We start from the raw sequence: 15,644 nt of genomic DNA, 5'->3' as shown, positions 1-15,644 counted from the left end.
GATGTCTTGTCGGTCCCGATTGACCTTTCGTTTGAGTCTCTTGAGGACTTCCACATAAGACTTGGCGTTGACGGTTTATCCAGGAGGAACAAATTCATCGTGGACGATGTCTTTGATGTCAAAAAAGACAACGATTTTCGTTTTCACTTTGGATTTGCTCATTCTTCCCTTTTTTAGGCGAGTAACGAAGTCATCGTGGACGATGTCTTTGATGTCAAAAAAGACAATGATTTTCGTTTTCACTTTCGTTTTCATTCTTCCCTTTTTTGGGCGAGACCCTCCGAAAAGGCCTGGTCCCACTGAAATATCGTACACCACTTCTTGCAACATCTAGGTAAGCTTGCTTGATCATATCAAACGTCTCTGTTCGTTAACTAGGAACGCTCTCTACCGAATCCAGTCGGTGCGCGCACGCTCCGAAGTACAGTCGCGGCGGAAGAAAATCAGTTCTATTACTTTCCGGACAAACCCAGATTGTGTGGATTGCTGCCCGACCAAATTTTTCCACTAGACGCTCAATTGTTCACCTGACAGGACGATTATTACGACCATAAATTGTAGCGCTCTTAAAGTTGAGGCCACTGACTCCGAATTTCGGTAATAAATTTTAATAATTTAGACTCGTTGTTGGATCGTATATCTTTCCATGATGAAATGGCAAACCTTACTAAGTATAAATGTCAAAAGAGCGGGGAAAATATGGTGTCGTTTGCTGTTCCTATCGGTCTACTTTTGTAGCGTTCTTATTGAAAAACCCGTTATAATAGGAACGAGTTATAGCGGAAACGAAGTACCCTAAGTAATTACTAACATTTTGTGATCGAAGCTGCCCAACACGCAGTTAATATACATAAGTATCTCAACATTATATATTACAAACAGAGACAAAATTAACTCTGTATTAACTATTTAAACAGTAATTTATAAAGTTTTGTTATGAAATACTCATATTTACTTAATATACATAGATATATACACACACATAAAAACGTATACTCCCTTATCTACTAAGTTGAGCTCAATTAACATTAAGTCAAGGCTGTTTCCATAAATTATAATACAATAAGTCTTAAAATACTCTAAACAGCTTTCTTGACAAAGTTCCCAATGTGGGATTTCCAAGCGGTGCTTACACATATAGCCATTTTCAGATACTTATGATCCTATATGTATGAGTTGTACTTGTAATTAATAATATATACAAATATTGATAAACATATATGCTAAACTAGCTTCTAACCAAAAAAGATATACGCAACAGGCAATAAAGTAAGACTTACGTCGATTTCGATCCGCTTCTTCCGCGAGTAGCTTTTCGATTTTCTCTGGAAAATGCCGTTTGGCACACCAAACCAAACCGATGACAGCCAGTACAACAAACACTGTTATTAAACCTAACCAAAATGGTTCTTGTAGCATGCGTTCCGATAACGGTTTATAAGGTATGTGCAGCATACGACGCTCACAACGCGCGCCTTCCCACCAGGCGTGACAGCTGGTGAAGAAACAGCAAAAATTTTAGTAGTCTGATTATATATGTATGTACATATATAAAATATGTATTAATAATATTGAAGGTTATAGCGTCGATCAATAAAACATTGAGTAATTTCCATACAAAGTTCTCCCTTTACGTACATATACCAAACAGAAGTCGTTCAAAAAGATCTTCCGTCAAAGAATTTCGAAAGGATGAATTTAAAAAACTTAACCTAGAAAGATAGAGGATGGAGTTATGTGTAGAAGTTCACGCAAGTGAGAAAAGTTCTCTGATTGCCATTCACTTGGGTGTGGCCACAAACGATTTTTTTACATATGGCTCAAGCTGCTCACGACTTCCGATTCTAGACCAAATATGCTCTGGGTAGCCAAACAAAATTCCGCTTGTAGGCGGGCAAAAGTGAGAAGGCGAAACATCTTCTCCATAGGTTGCAGGCTGGGTTTGACCCGCCAGCGAGAAACCCTTTTGATGACGACCACAAACGGCCTCTCTCGACGAACAAAAACCAAATTCTATAAGTCACTTATTATTCCCGTCCTGCTGTATGGTGCAAAGGCTTGGACGATGACAACTTCTGATGGAACGATGAGCTGTATAAGATATACGACGACATTGACATAGTTCAGTGAATTAAAAAACAGCGGCTACGCTGGCTAGGTCATGTCGTCCGAATGGAGGAAAACACTCCAGCTCTGAGTTTTCGATGCAGTACCCGCCGGAAAAAACAAAGGAATAGGAAGACCTCCACTCCGTTGGAAAGACCATGGGGAGAAGGACCTGGCTTCGTTTGGAATCTCTAATTGGCACCACATAGCAAAAAAAAAAAAGAAACGACTGGCGCGCTGTTGTTAACTCGGCTATAACCGCGTAAGCGGTGTCTACCCCAGTAAAGAAGAAGTAAAAAAAAACTTGGAAAGATTATTAGTATCGTCTATAAGTAGTGGAGAGACTGATGAACTCGTACACAAGGAGGCGCATTCCATTTATTAGGACCGCAACATTCTTATTGCAAAGGCGAGTCAGCGGATTCTGCCTTGCGCACTAACGTGTCATGGCTTTAGAAAACTATGTCAATGAATTCGGTCTACGGATTGAGTGAGCTTTCAATAATGTCCTGCCGGAAGCAGTCGTTACTGCTCAAAACGGTCTTGTATTTGAATCAAACCTCGAACACCTCATTTTCAGTCTTCTGTGCGACAGAGTCATTGAAACGGAATGGGCAACGCACGTGCTCGACTAAATGTGAGTAGGGGAACCACAAGGTGGATTTCTTTCTCTTCTTTTAAGGATTCTGGGTGGCGCACATCAGCATGTGTGGTGCACTAATGTCCACTCCAATCATAGCACTTAACGCTATCTTGCACATAGTGACCGTAGACATCGTCGGAAGGTGGATGGCTGCAAAAGTTGCTATCAGACTCAGAGGATATGGGTTCCTAAAAGAACACGTGTTTGAAATATCGGAAATCTTCACATACTTTGACTTCATGCCGAATCACTTGGATCATGGAGTCGCCAAACCGAACTCTGGCTGCTCCTTCTCTGCTCCACCTACTGGTGAGGGACTTGTGGGTGGGAAATATCCATTGAAGGAAAGAGGCAGCGAGCTTCTTTACATATGGGTCAAAGCTACGGGCGAAGGTTGGTGGAGGGGCTTACTGAAGACTGGTATGGGTGCCAGGGCACAGCGGAATGACAGGAAATCGTTGATGAGATTGCAAGAAAAGGCATCCTTTGCCCTACTGGTGTCCATGCTGTAAGGTTGGGAATCTCGCCAGAAGCTGTATGGAAGAAGATGAGGTGAAAACAACTCAACACTTCCTTCTAGACGCCCGTTTAATCAATAGATCTAACCAGAATATGTGTACTGAAATCTCAAAAGTAGTTGCCACTTGTTGAAAATAATGGATGTTTAACCGGTAAATAAAGAAAAAATTTAGCGAAAACAGTGACCTAAGTAAATCAAGTACAGTGGCGGCTGCGTTTTGCTAGGAGTCAAGACTTAAACACTTGGGATGGTATAGCTTCTGACATCCCACCGAACTGGCGGGACTGCTAGTCCACGTACCGTCCTTCTAGATTAGCAATCTAACCTAACCTAACACAACCTAGTGTAGTAGCCTTGCTACATGAGTGTGCGGTCAGCTTCCTAATAACAAATCTTGAACAGAGTAGTTTTAGTGTTAAACTTCAAGACTTTTTTCTCAAATTTTATTTGATAATGGTTTTATGAATCAATCCCGGGCAGGTAATTTTAGATTAATGATTATACGCACCGACAAAAGTAGCCGCCATTTCGTTCAAAGCAAGCGCCACGACCTTCACAAGGATTCTCAGCGCAAGGTCGTTGCTTTAGCTCGCATGTGTGGCCCATATAACCCGGCTGGCATTGACACTGGAAAAATAAGAACAACAGACGGGTTGTACAAATATGTTCATAAAAGAACCCTTCAGACATTACCTTAAAGCTATTAGTAGTCAGTTCGCATTTGCCAAAGACGCATGGCTCCAACTCACAAATATTTAAGCCGCAAAATCTGTGAAATTATTTTGTTATTTTTAACAAAAAAGGCAGTAAATAACATTTTCCAATACGCACCTGCCGGTATAGTGGCCCTGACATTGACAATAGTTCGAACCGTTATTGTTTACACATTTGCCATTGAACTGACAGGGATTCGGTTGGCATGACTCGACGGTTTTCTCGCCGGCAGTCAATTTCATTTTGTAGGTATTATCTGCGAATATATAAAAATTGAAATTTTAAATTTTTTTTTCAAAAGTACTTCAATATCCAATTTACCCCACTGTATGCTGACGGTGCCATTCAGCAGCGCATTGGAGTGCTGGCCTGTGCGTTGACGTATGTGCAGCGTATTCAGATATGAGGTTATGTACACTGGTGGCGCTGCGGTCGCAACTGTCCTGAACTGTAGTCTGCTGCTCGTTTTAGTTGGTGGTAACATCGAATGGCTGCGACTGTAAAAGATATCCTGCGGTGGCAAATAATCGTAGGCTGCATTCGGTCGCTCTGCTGGATGCTTCGGTGGACCAGTGTGTGGAAGCGTTGTAGGTGGTAGGTATTTGCACAGCTGCCAGTTTGTGCCATTATTATCGGCGTAGTTGTCAAAGACCTATTTTGGAAAGTAGTGAGGAGGAATGATAAGAGTGTTGGATGTGATATTAAGAACCAGATATTTGAAAAGTAAAGTTGGTGAAAACTAAGAGCCAGCGTTCAGTACGTTTTTTAACTGGTACGTCCAGGGAAATAACTATTTCGAAATAACCGTACCATATTTTCATAGAGAGCTCTTTAACCGTTCCCACGACAGTCGGGCATACGTAACCGAAACGGACCCGAATTTTTATCCGGCCAAGGACTGTCAACTCGGCAGAATTCTGACGCTACAGCAACAACTACAGAGAGCGCTTTACCTGCTATAGGTGGTGTTTTGACCTCCTGCTCGTCTTTTATGGCAAGAGATGTGGCGTGGAGACAAAGTTTACTTTTTTTTAGAGACTGTAAGAGTCAACTTGTCACTATCCGAAAATCTCCATCCCCCAAGTTCCCATGGAACCGTCTCATATACGTATTGGCTCATAGTTTTGTCTCGAAAACTTCAAGATTTTTCAATTATTTATAAATATTACCTCCAGAAGACTGCCATCTGGACAACCACCATTATCGCTGAACTCAACGCCGTGCAATTCCAACATGATATTCTGACCGAAAGGTGCAACCAAATGATGAGTGAAGTCCACATTTTCCGGCATCGGATGTGGATAATTCAGTTGATAAAGGTAACCGCTTGAATTGAGTTGCAAGCTGATGATGCGCTCACGACGTTCCAGCGGTGCCACTGTAATGTTATTAAAAAGTGTGAGCAAATAATTGAAATATTAAAATCTCATTGACGCACCTGTGCGATAGACAGCTTGGAAGCCTTTGCCGCGCGGATGTTGTCCCGTGCGAAACTGTATACGTAACTGTTCACGTTCACTCACGAATATGCCCTCGCTCAGCAGTTCTCTGGTATGAAACGGCCGTAGCAGGCCACTACCAATATCCACCTCCAATATTGCATCCACTTTCAAATCGAACTCATTGAATTCCAGCCAGACCCGTCTGCCCGCCGGCGCTTGTATCACATAAGCGCAATTCAAGTTGTTGAGTAAAAAATGTGGATAATTGGGACTGAAGACAGTGCCCTCGCGCGACGTGAGCGTCTGCAGCGGACAGCCGGAAACATCGATTGCCTTCCAGGTGGCCGCAAAACCGATGCCATTGACCGAATAATCGCTATGGAAATTCAGCATGGCCTCATTGGAGCTGGAGACAAAGTCGAATTTCGACATGTTGGAGGTGTGTGTGCCGCACCAGCGTACATATGGCAGGAATGATTGTGCATTATCTACAGGTAGTGGTATCATTAATGGTTCACTATCCTCTAAAATACTGTTACGTTTGCGTCGCGCCATTTTCGCTTTTCGCCGACGATGTTTGGGATTTTGATATTTTGTTACGCTGCCACTCGCCGTGTTCAACCAACTATTGCTAGTTTGTATTGCTCGTGTCAGCAATTCACTACTAAAATGCGGACTACCCTTGTGCGTTCTTTTGCTACTCTCATATTTCTTCGTATGTGCTCGTTTTGTATATTCATTGCTGGCAGTGTTGGTAGTAGTTTGGTAGCTCCAACGCTTTTTTCTTCTTATACTACGTTTAGGTCTTTGACTATACTTTGTGTCGAAGTCGCCTATGCTCACTTCATTGTCCGTGGATGTCAGTTCTTCGTCCGACGTTAGCATGGCCATTGGTAGTGGATTGCTGCCGGGCTCCAATGTTATGTGCGAGACTAATTCGTAGTCTTGTATGCTAACGTAATCGTAGAGACACTCATCCTGTGGCTCGAGATCAATTTTCTGGAACTGCAGTATTATGCGGGTGCGTTCCGGTGTTTTGATGTGCACCCAATAATCCAGATTTGTTGGATAGGTGCTGGGGTAGGCTTTTGGTTTGGCGAGAAGAGAATGTTTACAAGTTATGAGTAAGAGAAAAAATTATATAGTGGTAAGTAAGTAAAAAATTTTAGTGAGAAACTGTATAAAAATCATATAGGATCCTTAGGTTAAGAACTAGGTTCCCTTATGCTTGGAAATTAATTAAATTGGATCATGTGTGAGCATTTGAGATAGCAAGTTTAAGATGAGGCATTTTAATCTAATTTCCTATTAAACCGATTTTTTATAAGCTTAAGATCTTTCTCCTAGATGACAGCAGAAGGATTTGGCAGAGGGAAGGTAATATCGTCCTAGCGGATGAAAAAGTTAAGTGATACTATACCATTGGCCCTTCTCCCAAGGGATGGCATTACTAAAAAGGTTAACTTCACCAAGAAGTTGAAGTTTACCCCTGGCAGCAAGAATATTGATGATTGGAATAATTTTACTCACGAGCTACTGTTAGGGATAGTATGATCAAGCTCGAAAACGTCAGAGGGAATCAGTGCAGGGGTTGCAGGACCACGCTCCAAGCTCTCCATACCTAAGGGAAGCAGAAGTCTTTGTCAAAGTCTTCATGGAAGAGAGTATTAGAGCTAACTGTCCCAATAGAGTTGGAGTATTAAAAAAAGATGTGAAAATAATGTATGGGAAATCGGTCAAAATGAGTTGGTCTGAATAAGAAATAGCTTGGCTTAAATTTAGTGTTGAACTGTTTGGTCGCAGAGACCGAAACCCACTAACAACGTCGTCTTCTACAGACTCCGACTTCTCTGGTTGGCTTCTGGCACGAGCCAAGGCAATTTTCTGGTTAAAAATTGGTTCGGTTAAAACTCCTTCACATCAGTAAGCTTTATAGAAACCCATTTCATATCTACGGATATGAAACTTAACATAAAAACCTGTAACTAGCTTACCTGGTGACACAAGTCTGCCTTCAGCACCGGTTATAGTTAAATTGTTGGCGGAAAATGTGCCAAATGAATCCTTCGGTTTTTTACACACATAGCCGCCGACTTTGCTGCATTTTTGTGATTGCCAATAAAGACCCGATGGCAGCATTGGCGTTGGCGACATCTTCCATTGCAGACCCAAACAGATGGCGTCTGTAGGCAGTTCTTCGAATTGACCCTGACCTGGTAACCAGCCCTAAAGGGGAAAAAAGTGGCACCAACAGTTTGAAACAATTTACTTCTGAACTGTCTGCTTTTCTACTACCTGAAAACTCATTCTGGTGTCATCGGTCCACTCGAATTGACCGCTTTTCTCCAGCTCGGCACCCAGCCAATAAATCAGCTGCGGCGAATAGTCTATTTGGTTTCGTATGTTTGATGTAATAAATCTGCAAAAAAAATTATGCGCGTTCTAGAAGTTTCGGTATGTAATAACTTGCCCTTGGACCCACCTGTGCTCATCCGAAGACGAGACCGACGACAGTTGTGCGCCCATGCCACGACACACTTGCTGCGCCGTCCACCAGTCCACTTCGGGATAGGAAATGAAGAGATAACAGGAACCATTGTAGTATTTCAGACGTTCGTTGGCGCACTCGGAGGCAGCTGGAATGCAAATTGGGAGAGCACAAAAGCGATAAGCGGTTAATTTTGGTAATCAGAAAGCGTTAATTTTTGCTATTGGCAAAATGCTGCATCCAGAAAAGTTAGGCAACACATACACACGCACGTACACGCTAATCTTATAACTTCGGCTAAACGTGCAATAAACTACTTACAACCATACGTACATATATTTATTGGCATTAATTTCAGTTCATATTTCATTAAATACATATTATTGGCTTCAATAAAAATCAGTTAAAGCGTGCTTAGTTGGGAGCTGCTGTGCTATTTGTTGTAGTGTCTGGTAAGAGCATGTCTTCAATACAAAGAAAAATGTTTTATTGTATATAATAATAACTCTATATAGTGGACATATAGTAATATATTATTTGATTATACACAAAAAACAATAAATATATAGTATATATATATAAAAATTCACAAATATTTCTATGGTTAAGTACGACACTGAGTAGTAAAATTTGGTTTATAAAAAATTATATATTCCTTTAATATTTTAAGTTGGTTAAGGAACTAAGAAAACAATTTTAGGAAAATAATTTTAACTCATATGCGAGGGCGGTCCGATAAGTACTCAGTCTTATCGCGCGATGATGCAACCATCGAAATCATGTAGCGTATTCACGTAGACAACTACTGTCACCCAATAAAATGATCAAAACAGTTTCGGATGAGAGACCTCTCTTTTGATGACGACCATTGCAAACGTGTTAAAGAGATGGTGAACCCGATTCCACAATCGATGACGATAGAGCAGACGTTCCATTGCCCAACCAAAAAGAAGTTCGAAGCATGACCGACGATTGGAATTAAAGTATGCTCCACCCAATCCGTGGGAAAAGCCTCGTCAACATCGCAAGTAAGGTTCTATCAACCGTATTGTGTGAAAGACTGAAGCCCACCCTAAAAAACTGATGGGATCTTATCAGTGTGGCCGCTATGTCTGAATTTGGTATCCCCTCAAAGCTAATATCATCAAAACATCCGACAATATTAGGAAGGACCTTTCCGTTTGATACCAAGCGAAGTTTCTGACAAGAACATCCTATCGTGTGTGAGAAATATCAATATCGGTTGGTGATTATCATAAACGCTCAGTATTTTTCTTCGATATTTACTGTCAAAAACAGGTTTAACGAGTTAACTTACTTGTGGCCGTACCGGTTTCGGCCGAGTCATGCACCGTTGCCTCGCAAACGACTACAATGGAGAATAACGTGAAAAAAGTAAGCGATCTCATATTAACAGACCGGCCATTGCAGACGGACGAGAGAGCTAATACAGTAGACAACTCAAAAGACCACCTGGGTCATATGCCGCAAGAAATATTTTATATGAGAAATCTTCAGATAACAAGCGCAACCGTGAGACTACTTCACAACAGAGTTTGACGTTGTTTAAACGAAATCCCAAGAAGTTTCCATGTCTCCTGATTACAGTCGCCATAATATGGATCCAGTGGTACAAATCAGAAAATAAAGAACCGACTAAGCAGAAATGAACTTGGCAACCCTGCTCAGTTTGCTTTTCGGCCGTAAAAGTGAATTCTCGGTGTACTACAGAAAAGTAGCTCCGTTCGTTGAGGAACAGTCAGATCATCGGCTATGAAAATATACTCACACCTCTAATTTTGTCACGGCCAAAGCGTTCGAATTTCTCTTAGAATTAACATATGTATAAAATTTGCATTTTTAGACATGTGGTTTTCAAGAAGAAGTAAAACGCATATAATTTAATGTCATGACTAAGTATTTAGCTTTATTACAACGATAAAGGTTTGCCATTATGTTTAAAAATTGATTTCGGGCAAGTGACTGCCGTGGCTGGTTGGAATAAATTCCAGACGAGAGACCGAAATTTCGATTACCTTTTGCAGCAATGATAACGTACCGAATATTCTCTTTCAGCGACTTTAAATAACCCTAAAAAAAAGTTTAGGGGTGGTCGTTTTTGAAGGCTATGGTACCTGCCCACGACACGAGACAATGGTACCAAATGTTGTCCTCATCAACACACTCTAATTCAGGCATTAATCATAGCTCCATAGCTTTCCACATTGTCTTTAACATTATGGACGGCTTCATTTTTGAAGAAATATCGACCAATGATTCTTTCTGTTCACAGATCACATCAGGCTGTGACTTTTTGCGATGATCACTTTTTCACTCCAAATGCGTAAATTTTGTTTATTTACGTACCTATTCAACCAAAAGTGAGCTTCATCGCTGAACAAAATTTTCTTGTGAAAATCGGTATCGGTGGCTATCTCGTTTTGGGCCTATTTACCGAAAGTATAACGAGCTTGATGGTCGTTCGACCACAATTTTTGCACGAGTTGGATTTTGTAAGCTCGCAAACCAAGATCCTTCTTTAAAGTTTTCCATAAAATGGATAGACACAGCTCCAATTATTGTGCGCAATGGCGAATAGACTCAGTCGGGTCTCATCAATACTCTGTCCACAGCAGCTATAGCGCTCTGTATGACATCTCTGAGAGTGCACATTATCCACTAGAGTAAACGTGGTGCGAAAACGATGCACGATTTTCGAATTACCGACTTTGCTGGGTCGTTGACCGATTATTGGACTCAGCGCGAACCGAACCATTAGTTTAGTAATATTTTTGCACAGTTCGTTCCAGAGTAAGTCTGTTCATTATGAAATGGAAAGAAAAACTACTACCGTATTCGCACTTATCGGACCGTCCTCTTATATCTAATGTCATATTTTTTTTGCGATTAACAATAAAAAAAAACATTTTTTAACAATTGGAATATATTTTCAGGGAGATAGGACTCCAAAGACAAATTTAAAATTAATAAAAATCTGAAGGAAAGTACAAAGTATATCACATTTCTGTAAGCATTCGATAAGTTTCATTAGTTTCAGTAGTTAAGGTACAAAAAATTGCAAAATATATTTTTGAAAAATGATTAGAAGTAATAAATAAATATATAAGAGTACATAGCACATAAAATAGATAATTTGGAATAGTTTGTAATACTTAAGATTGAGAGATCTTCTTGAGTTTTTTACAACACCCATGAATACAATAAATGAAAATCATTCTACTGAAAAAATTGAAAAAAAAGTAATCGAAACTATTGTAATAAAGGAATAATTTAATACCTTGGCAAAAATTATTTATTTTGTACTTCACATCTCTAACTAATACACATTTCGTCACCTAAAATGCTGTTTACAGGCCAAGAAAAAACGATCTATGTATTAGAAACCACTCAATTTGAAAAAAATTTCAGTTTTGGTTATAAAGTGGTTATGTATTGGTTATCAAACACATACAAAATTTGCGTTTTGGTTATAAAGTGGTTATGTATTGGTTATCAAACACATACAAAATTTGCGTTTTCGTTACAAAATGGTTATATATTGGTTACCATATACTCATATTGAAACAAAATTTGAGTTTTGATTATAAAATGGTTATATATTGGTTATTATATCTGACATCGATTTTCGTTTTTTTTAGATGATACGATGTTTTTCAGTTTAGGTGACGATAAACTATTTTGTAAATGAAAAAGACACTCATGCAAAGATCTAGATTAAACACTAAAAACTATATTTAATCTAAACGAAAATTCGAATGAAATTAAAACATTCAGTAAATAGCTGCGGCCGTTGTGTGCTTGCATGGCTTCAATGACATTTCTACATACCCTGCAGGAATATTTTTCATCAATATGAATAAAAAATCACTTCGAAGTTATCACTTTATTTTACGCAGTTTTCATAAAATCTTTTTTTAATTAAAATCTTACACTTTATCTCAAACGATTCCTACAGAGTATGCATTATGTCAATAAAGCACACTGGTCTACATGTGGCACTGGAGAGACTTACCACGGAACGTATAACTTCCTAGTAGTATGTTCAATTTTTAAGTTTCGTAGAAATAGTTTGCAATACGAGGTAAAAGTAAAAGTAATTTTACAATAGTAATACATATGTGAGTGTGTTAGGAAGAGAGATAGAGAGCGGGCGTGAGCATGAGAGATGCATGGGTGAGAAGTAGAAAGTGATATGCATGAAATTGAAAAACGAAGAGCAAGTGGTAGGAGGTTTGTAAGGTAAAGCGTGATGTAGAAAGTGCCATAGGTTTGAGATGAATGGCAAAATGTTTGAGAAATGAGTGAGAGTCCTAGATAGTTACATACATACAGATAGAGTTATTATGTACCATATATAACTTTGAAGCAAAAAATTTTGAAACGTATGTTTATTTTTGAAATATTTTATATAGACACGAACAAAAACGATTAAAATACCAAAAATGATACTTATTTAGTTAGACATATTGGTAGTTAATAGATATATATGTACAGATTTACTTTGCATAAAATTTAGTTGAAAGCATTCATCGAGACAAACATACACACATGTTATTATAGTTGAACATATTATGTAGTTTAAATTTTAGTATAAATTTTAATATAGTAAATTTTCGAAAGTTCGTTAAAGGCAATAAGCAATTTGTAAAATCCAATATATTTTATAAGCCCAATTGGCGCTCTTTATTTTAATTTTACTTAATATCTATTTCATTTTAAAAAATATCGCAGACTTTCCAAGGAAATGTGTTGTGTGAAGAATTGTGATGAAAATTTTTTCTTTGTTTTTTCAAAGGAAGGTCGTGTCATGGTTGGAGTAAGCCTCAGCATCGTAACAAATTGGGCAGTCGAAAGTGTGCTCGCCATCAATTTAAATAAAAATGAGATGGCTTTATTTACTAGAAGACACATGAACCCAGTGGCACCGCTGCCACAAACGGAAGACGTCTGCAGTCGGCGGATAAAGTGAAATATCTTGAGCTCATCCTGGATAGGAAGCCAAATATCGAAGAGAGTGCTAAAAAGGCATTGATTGCTTTATACTTATATGTTGTAGGGGAGCCATTCGCAATAGGTGGGGTCTCTCATCGAAAATGACTTCTGGCTCCAGGACACCATAGTCAAGCCCATTATGTTCTATGGAGTCTTTATGGTGCAGCCTACTTTAGAGAAGTGACCATCCACTCAGATAACAGAGCGGCGATCTTAGCCTTGAACTCATTAATAGTGCGTTCCGGGTAGATCAAAGAGTGTTTTATCTCGCTATCAATAGCATCGAGTGTCTTTGTGATAAGACTGGTCAGTGTGCCAGGCCACAACGGAATCGCAAAAAAGGCAACCTAGAACCGCTATCATTAGAAGGAGAGTGGCTCGGTGCTCCCATATCCTCTTGTTTTCTACTGCTAGATAGCTGGGCTTCACGGAAGATTGGCTAGCGCTGGGGCACTATCGGTATATGCGCTGCTGCAAAAGCCTTTTGGCCCAAGATCGATCGCAAGAGATCTAGATCATGATCTTGGGAGCGCGTACCTTCAGATATCTCACCAAACTGGCGGGAATGAAAATTATTATCGGTCAAATTTTGCATCAATTTTTTCAACACTGCTGGCCTTGACTTCCTGCTGGTCAGAAGGTCACTACACACATGTTTTATCAGCTTCGATGATTGAAAGATCATAACAGATAGCTTGACGGCGTTAAAGTGAGTAGTGACCATTTGACTAATCTTATTATTGATATTATACGATGGAATAACATCTTATAATTACAGACATGTTATTTAAGCAACTGGCAACGCAATAGGCTCTTAAACTGAGTGAATCCTCGCTATTCCGCTTATAATACGGGGCATCCCAAGTTACTTTACAAGTTCTACTCAAATACACGGATTTTCGTGATCGTTTAGAACTAAAATTCGTTGTATTGCCTTATCTTCCAGCGTGGAGTGGGATAGAGGTGAGGGGGGCAAAGGTCGATCTAAACGTGATAATCAAAGAGAAGGTACTGCTTTTTCAGCAAAATTGGATACCAGAATCGCCTTCCGACTAACAGATCACATCAATTAAAAGAGGCCTTCATGTTCTGCCAAAAAGCAGACATACTATATGAAATATATTTATATACACAGATAGCCAAGCGGCGCAAGACTTAGGGTTTCATCGAAGAAGTAAGTATGCTTTGGTTTATTAGTGGGCCTGCAATGGGTTTCAGGACACAGTGATATTACTGGTAGCTTTCAATTTGACTTCGCTAAGGAGGGAATATATATGCATCTGTGTACTTGTAGACATTTAATCGACAAAAATGTTACAGCTAAAGCTGAGTCTCGAGCCCTGACTTGTTCAACAAGCAGACAAAGGTGGCTTGAATGGAATATGCCTAGGTCGACCAGAACGACCACTGAAATTTAATAGTAATGACATAAGGACTCTAGCAGCAATGCTAATAGATGGTTGTCTTCTCACAAGACATACCGGGAGTCTGGGTACACCATACAATGACTATTGTTGAAGTTGCCAAGAGGTAGAAGAAGAACTGAATGCAAGTCTAGAGGAAACAGTTTGAAAATAGACGAACTGTCGGTAGAGCGTATTACACATTCATTACACTCTTTGAGCACATAATTGCGTAAGGACATTTTAGTGTCGGTTGTTTCACAATGAGCCTCCTGAAGACCTGGGAACGTCTTCTAAGCAATATCTAACAAAAATAGAAATATTGTATGATATTTTTGAACTGAGTTACCGAAAACTTGCTGATGAGTATATTGAATGAAATGTTTTATAGTAACGAAATGCTGTTGACTTCTTTTCATTATGTAAGACCAAGTATAATCGAATAGAAATTAGTTGACATGAGGCGCGTTATGAGCATACTCGAGTTACTTGTAAGCAAATATATGTATAGTATGTGATTTTGTTGTGTTTTCTCAAAAATAATACTCACTATTCTCCATATAAGTCTTTGCCTTAAAGCCGCCAAAATGATGCGAGTAGTCGGAGACGAAATGCAAGCCCAAATAGGAGCCGGTGGAGACGTGACGCAGCAGCTTCAGTTTGGAACTCCAATCGCCGCACAGGCGCTTCGGCAAAGCGTTCGTTTCCGCATTTGCATCCGAACGCAAACGATTGTGATGATTCGTTGGATAGTTGGGATTGCCATGTGGATAGTCGGGTGTCTGTATTAGGTAATTCGTGTGCGGTCGGTAGAGACTCGAGAAGATGTGCAGCAGTTTTTGATAATTCGTTTGCGCGAGATTGTAGTTGTTATAACTATTCGAATACAAGTAATTGTTGTTGTTGTTGTTGTTGGTGTTTGTGTTGAAATTCGCATTCGCATTCGGATTTACATTCGTATTTATATTATTTACAGCATTCGTACTAGCATAATTTGTATAAGTATTAGAATAAGCGTTCGCATTAGAATTACTAGATGTATATGTAGATGTAGATGTAGACATAGGCATAGTATACGATGAACTAAGGCTAGGTTTCTCATAAGAACTTCGCTTTCGAAATGTTTTATTTATATTTATATTACTTTTACTACTATTATTTATATTTAGCATGTTTTTGTTTTTGGAAGATTTTGTAGTTTTGAAATTATCGTAGTGCGTTGGTTCGGTAATTTCCAAATAGTCATAGGTACAACTGTGTGAAGTAAAGAAAGGATGACATTTCATATAAATCATTATTTTTGTTTATTTAAAGT

The 15,644-nt window shown here is 39.3% G+C and overlaps 1 protein-coding gene across 1 annotated transcript in view; it reads right to left on the bottom strand.

The window, feature by feature from the left end:
• LOC126760604 (uncharacterized) overlaps positions 1 to 15,644 on the bottom strand; it is a 236,310-nt gene that overhangs the window by 19,664 nt on the left and 201,002 nt on the right. The window contains 12 exon segments of the mRNA XM_050476362.1: positions 1,281 to 1,495; positions 3,778 to 3,896; positions 3,963 to 4,038; positions 4,101 to 4,239; positions 4,305 to 4,635; positions 5,153 to 5,361; positions 5,422 to 6,510; positions 7,420 to 7,651; positions 7,721 to 7,844; positions 7,908 to 8,061; positions 11,947 to 11,964; positions 14,880 to 15,583. Of these exon segments, the coding sequence (XP_050332319.1) occupies positions 1,281 to 1,495; positions 3,778 to 3,896; positions 3,963 to 4,038; positions 4,101 to 4,239; positions 4,305 to 4,635; positions 5,153 to 5,361; positions 5,422 to 6,510; positions 7,420 to 7,651; positions 7,721 to 7,844; positions 7,908 to 8,061; positions 11,947 to 11,964; positions 14,880 to 15,583 (3,410 nt within the window).

The sequence above is a fragment of the Bactrocera neohumeralis genome, chromosome 5 (assembly GCF_024586455.1).
Source record: "Bactrocera neohumeralis isolate Rockhampton chromosome 5, APGP_CSIRO_Bneo_wtdbg2-racon-allhic-juicebox.fasta_v2, whole genome shotgun sequence".
Taxonomy (NCBI): Eukaryota; Metazoa; Arthropoda; class Insecta; order Diptera; family Tephritidae; genus Bactrocera; species Bactrocera neohumeralis.
The sequence above is the reverse complement of the archived record's forward strand: the minus strand, read 5'-3'. Positions and strand labels throughout refer to the sequence as shown.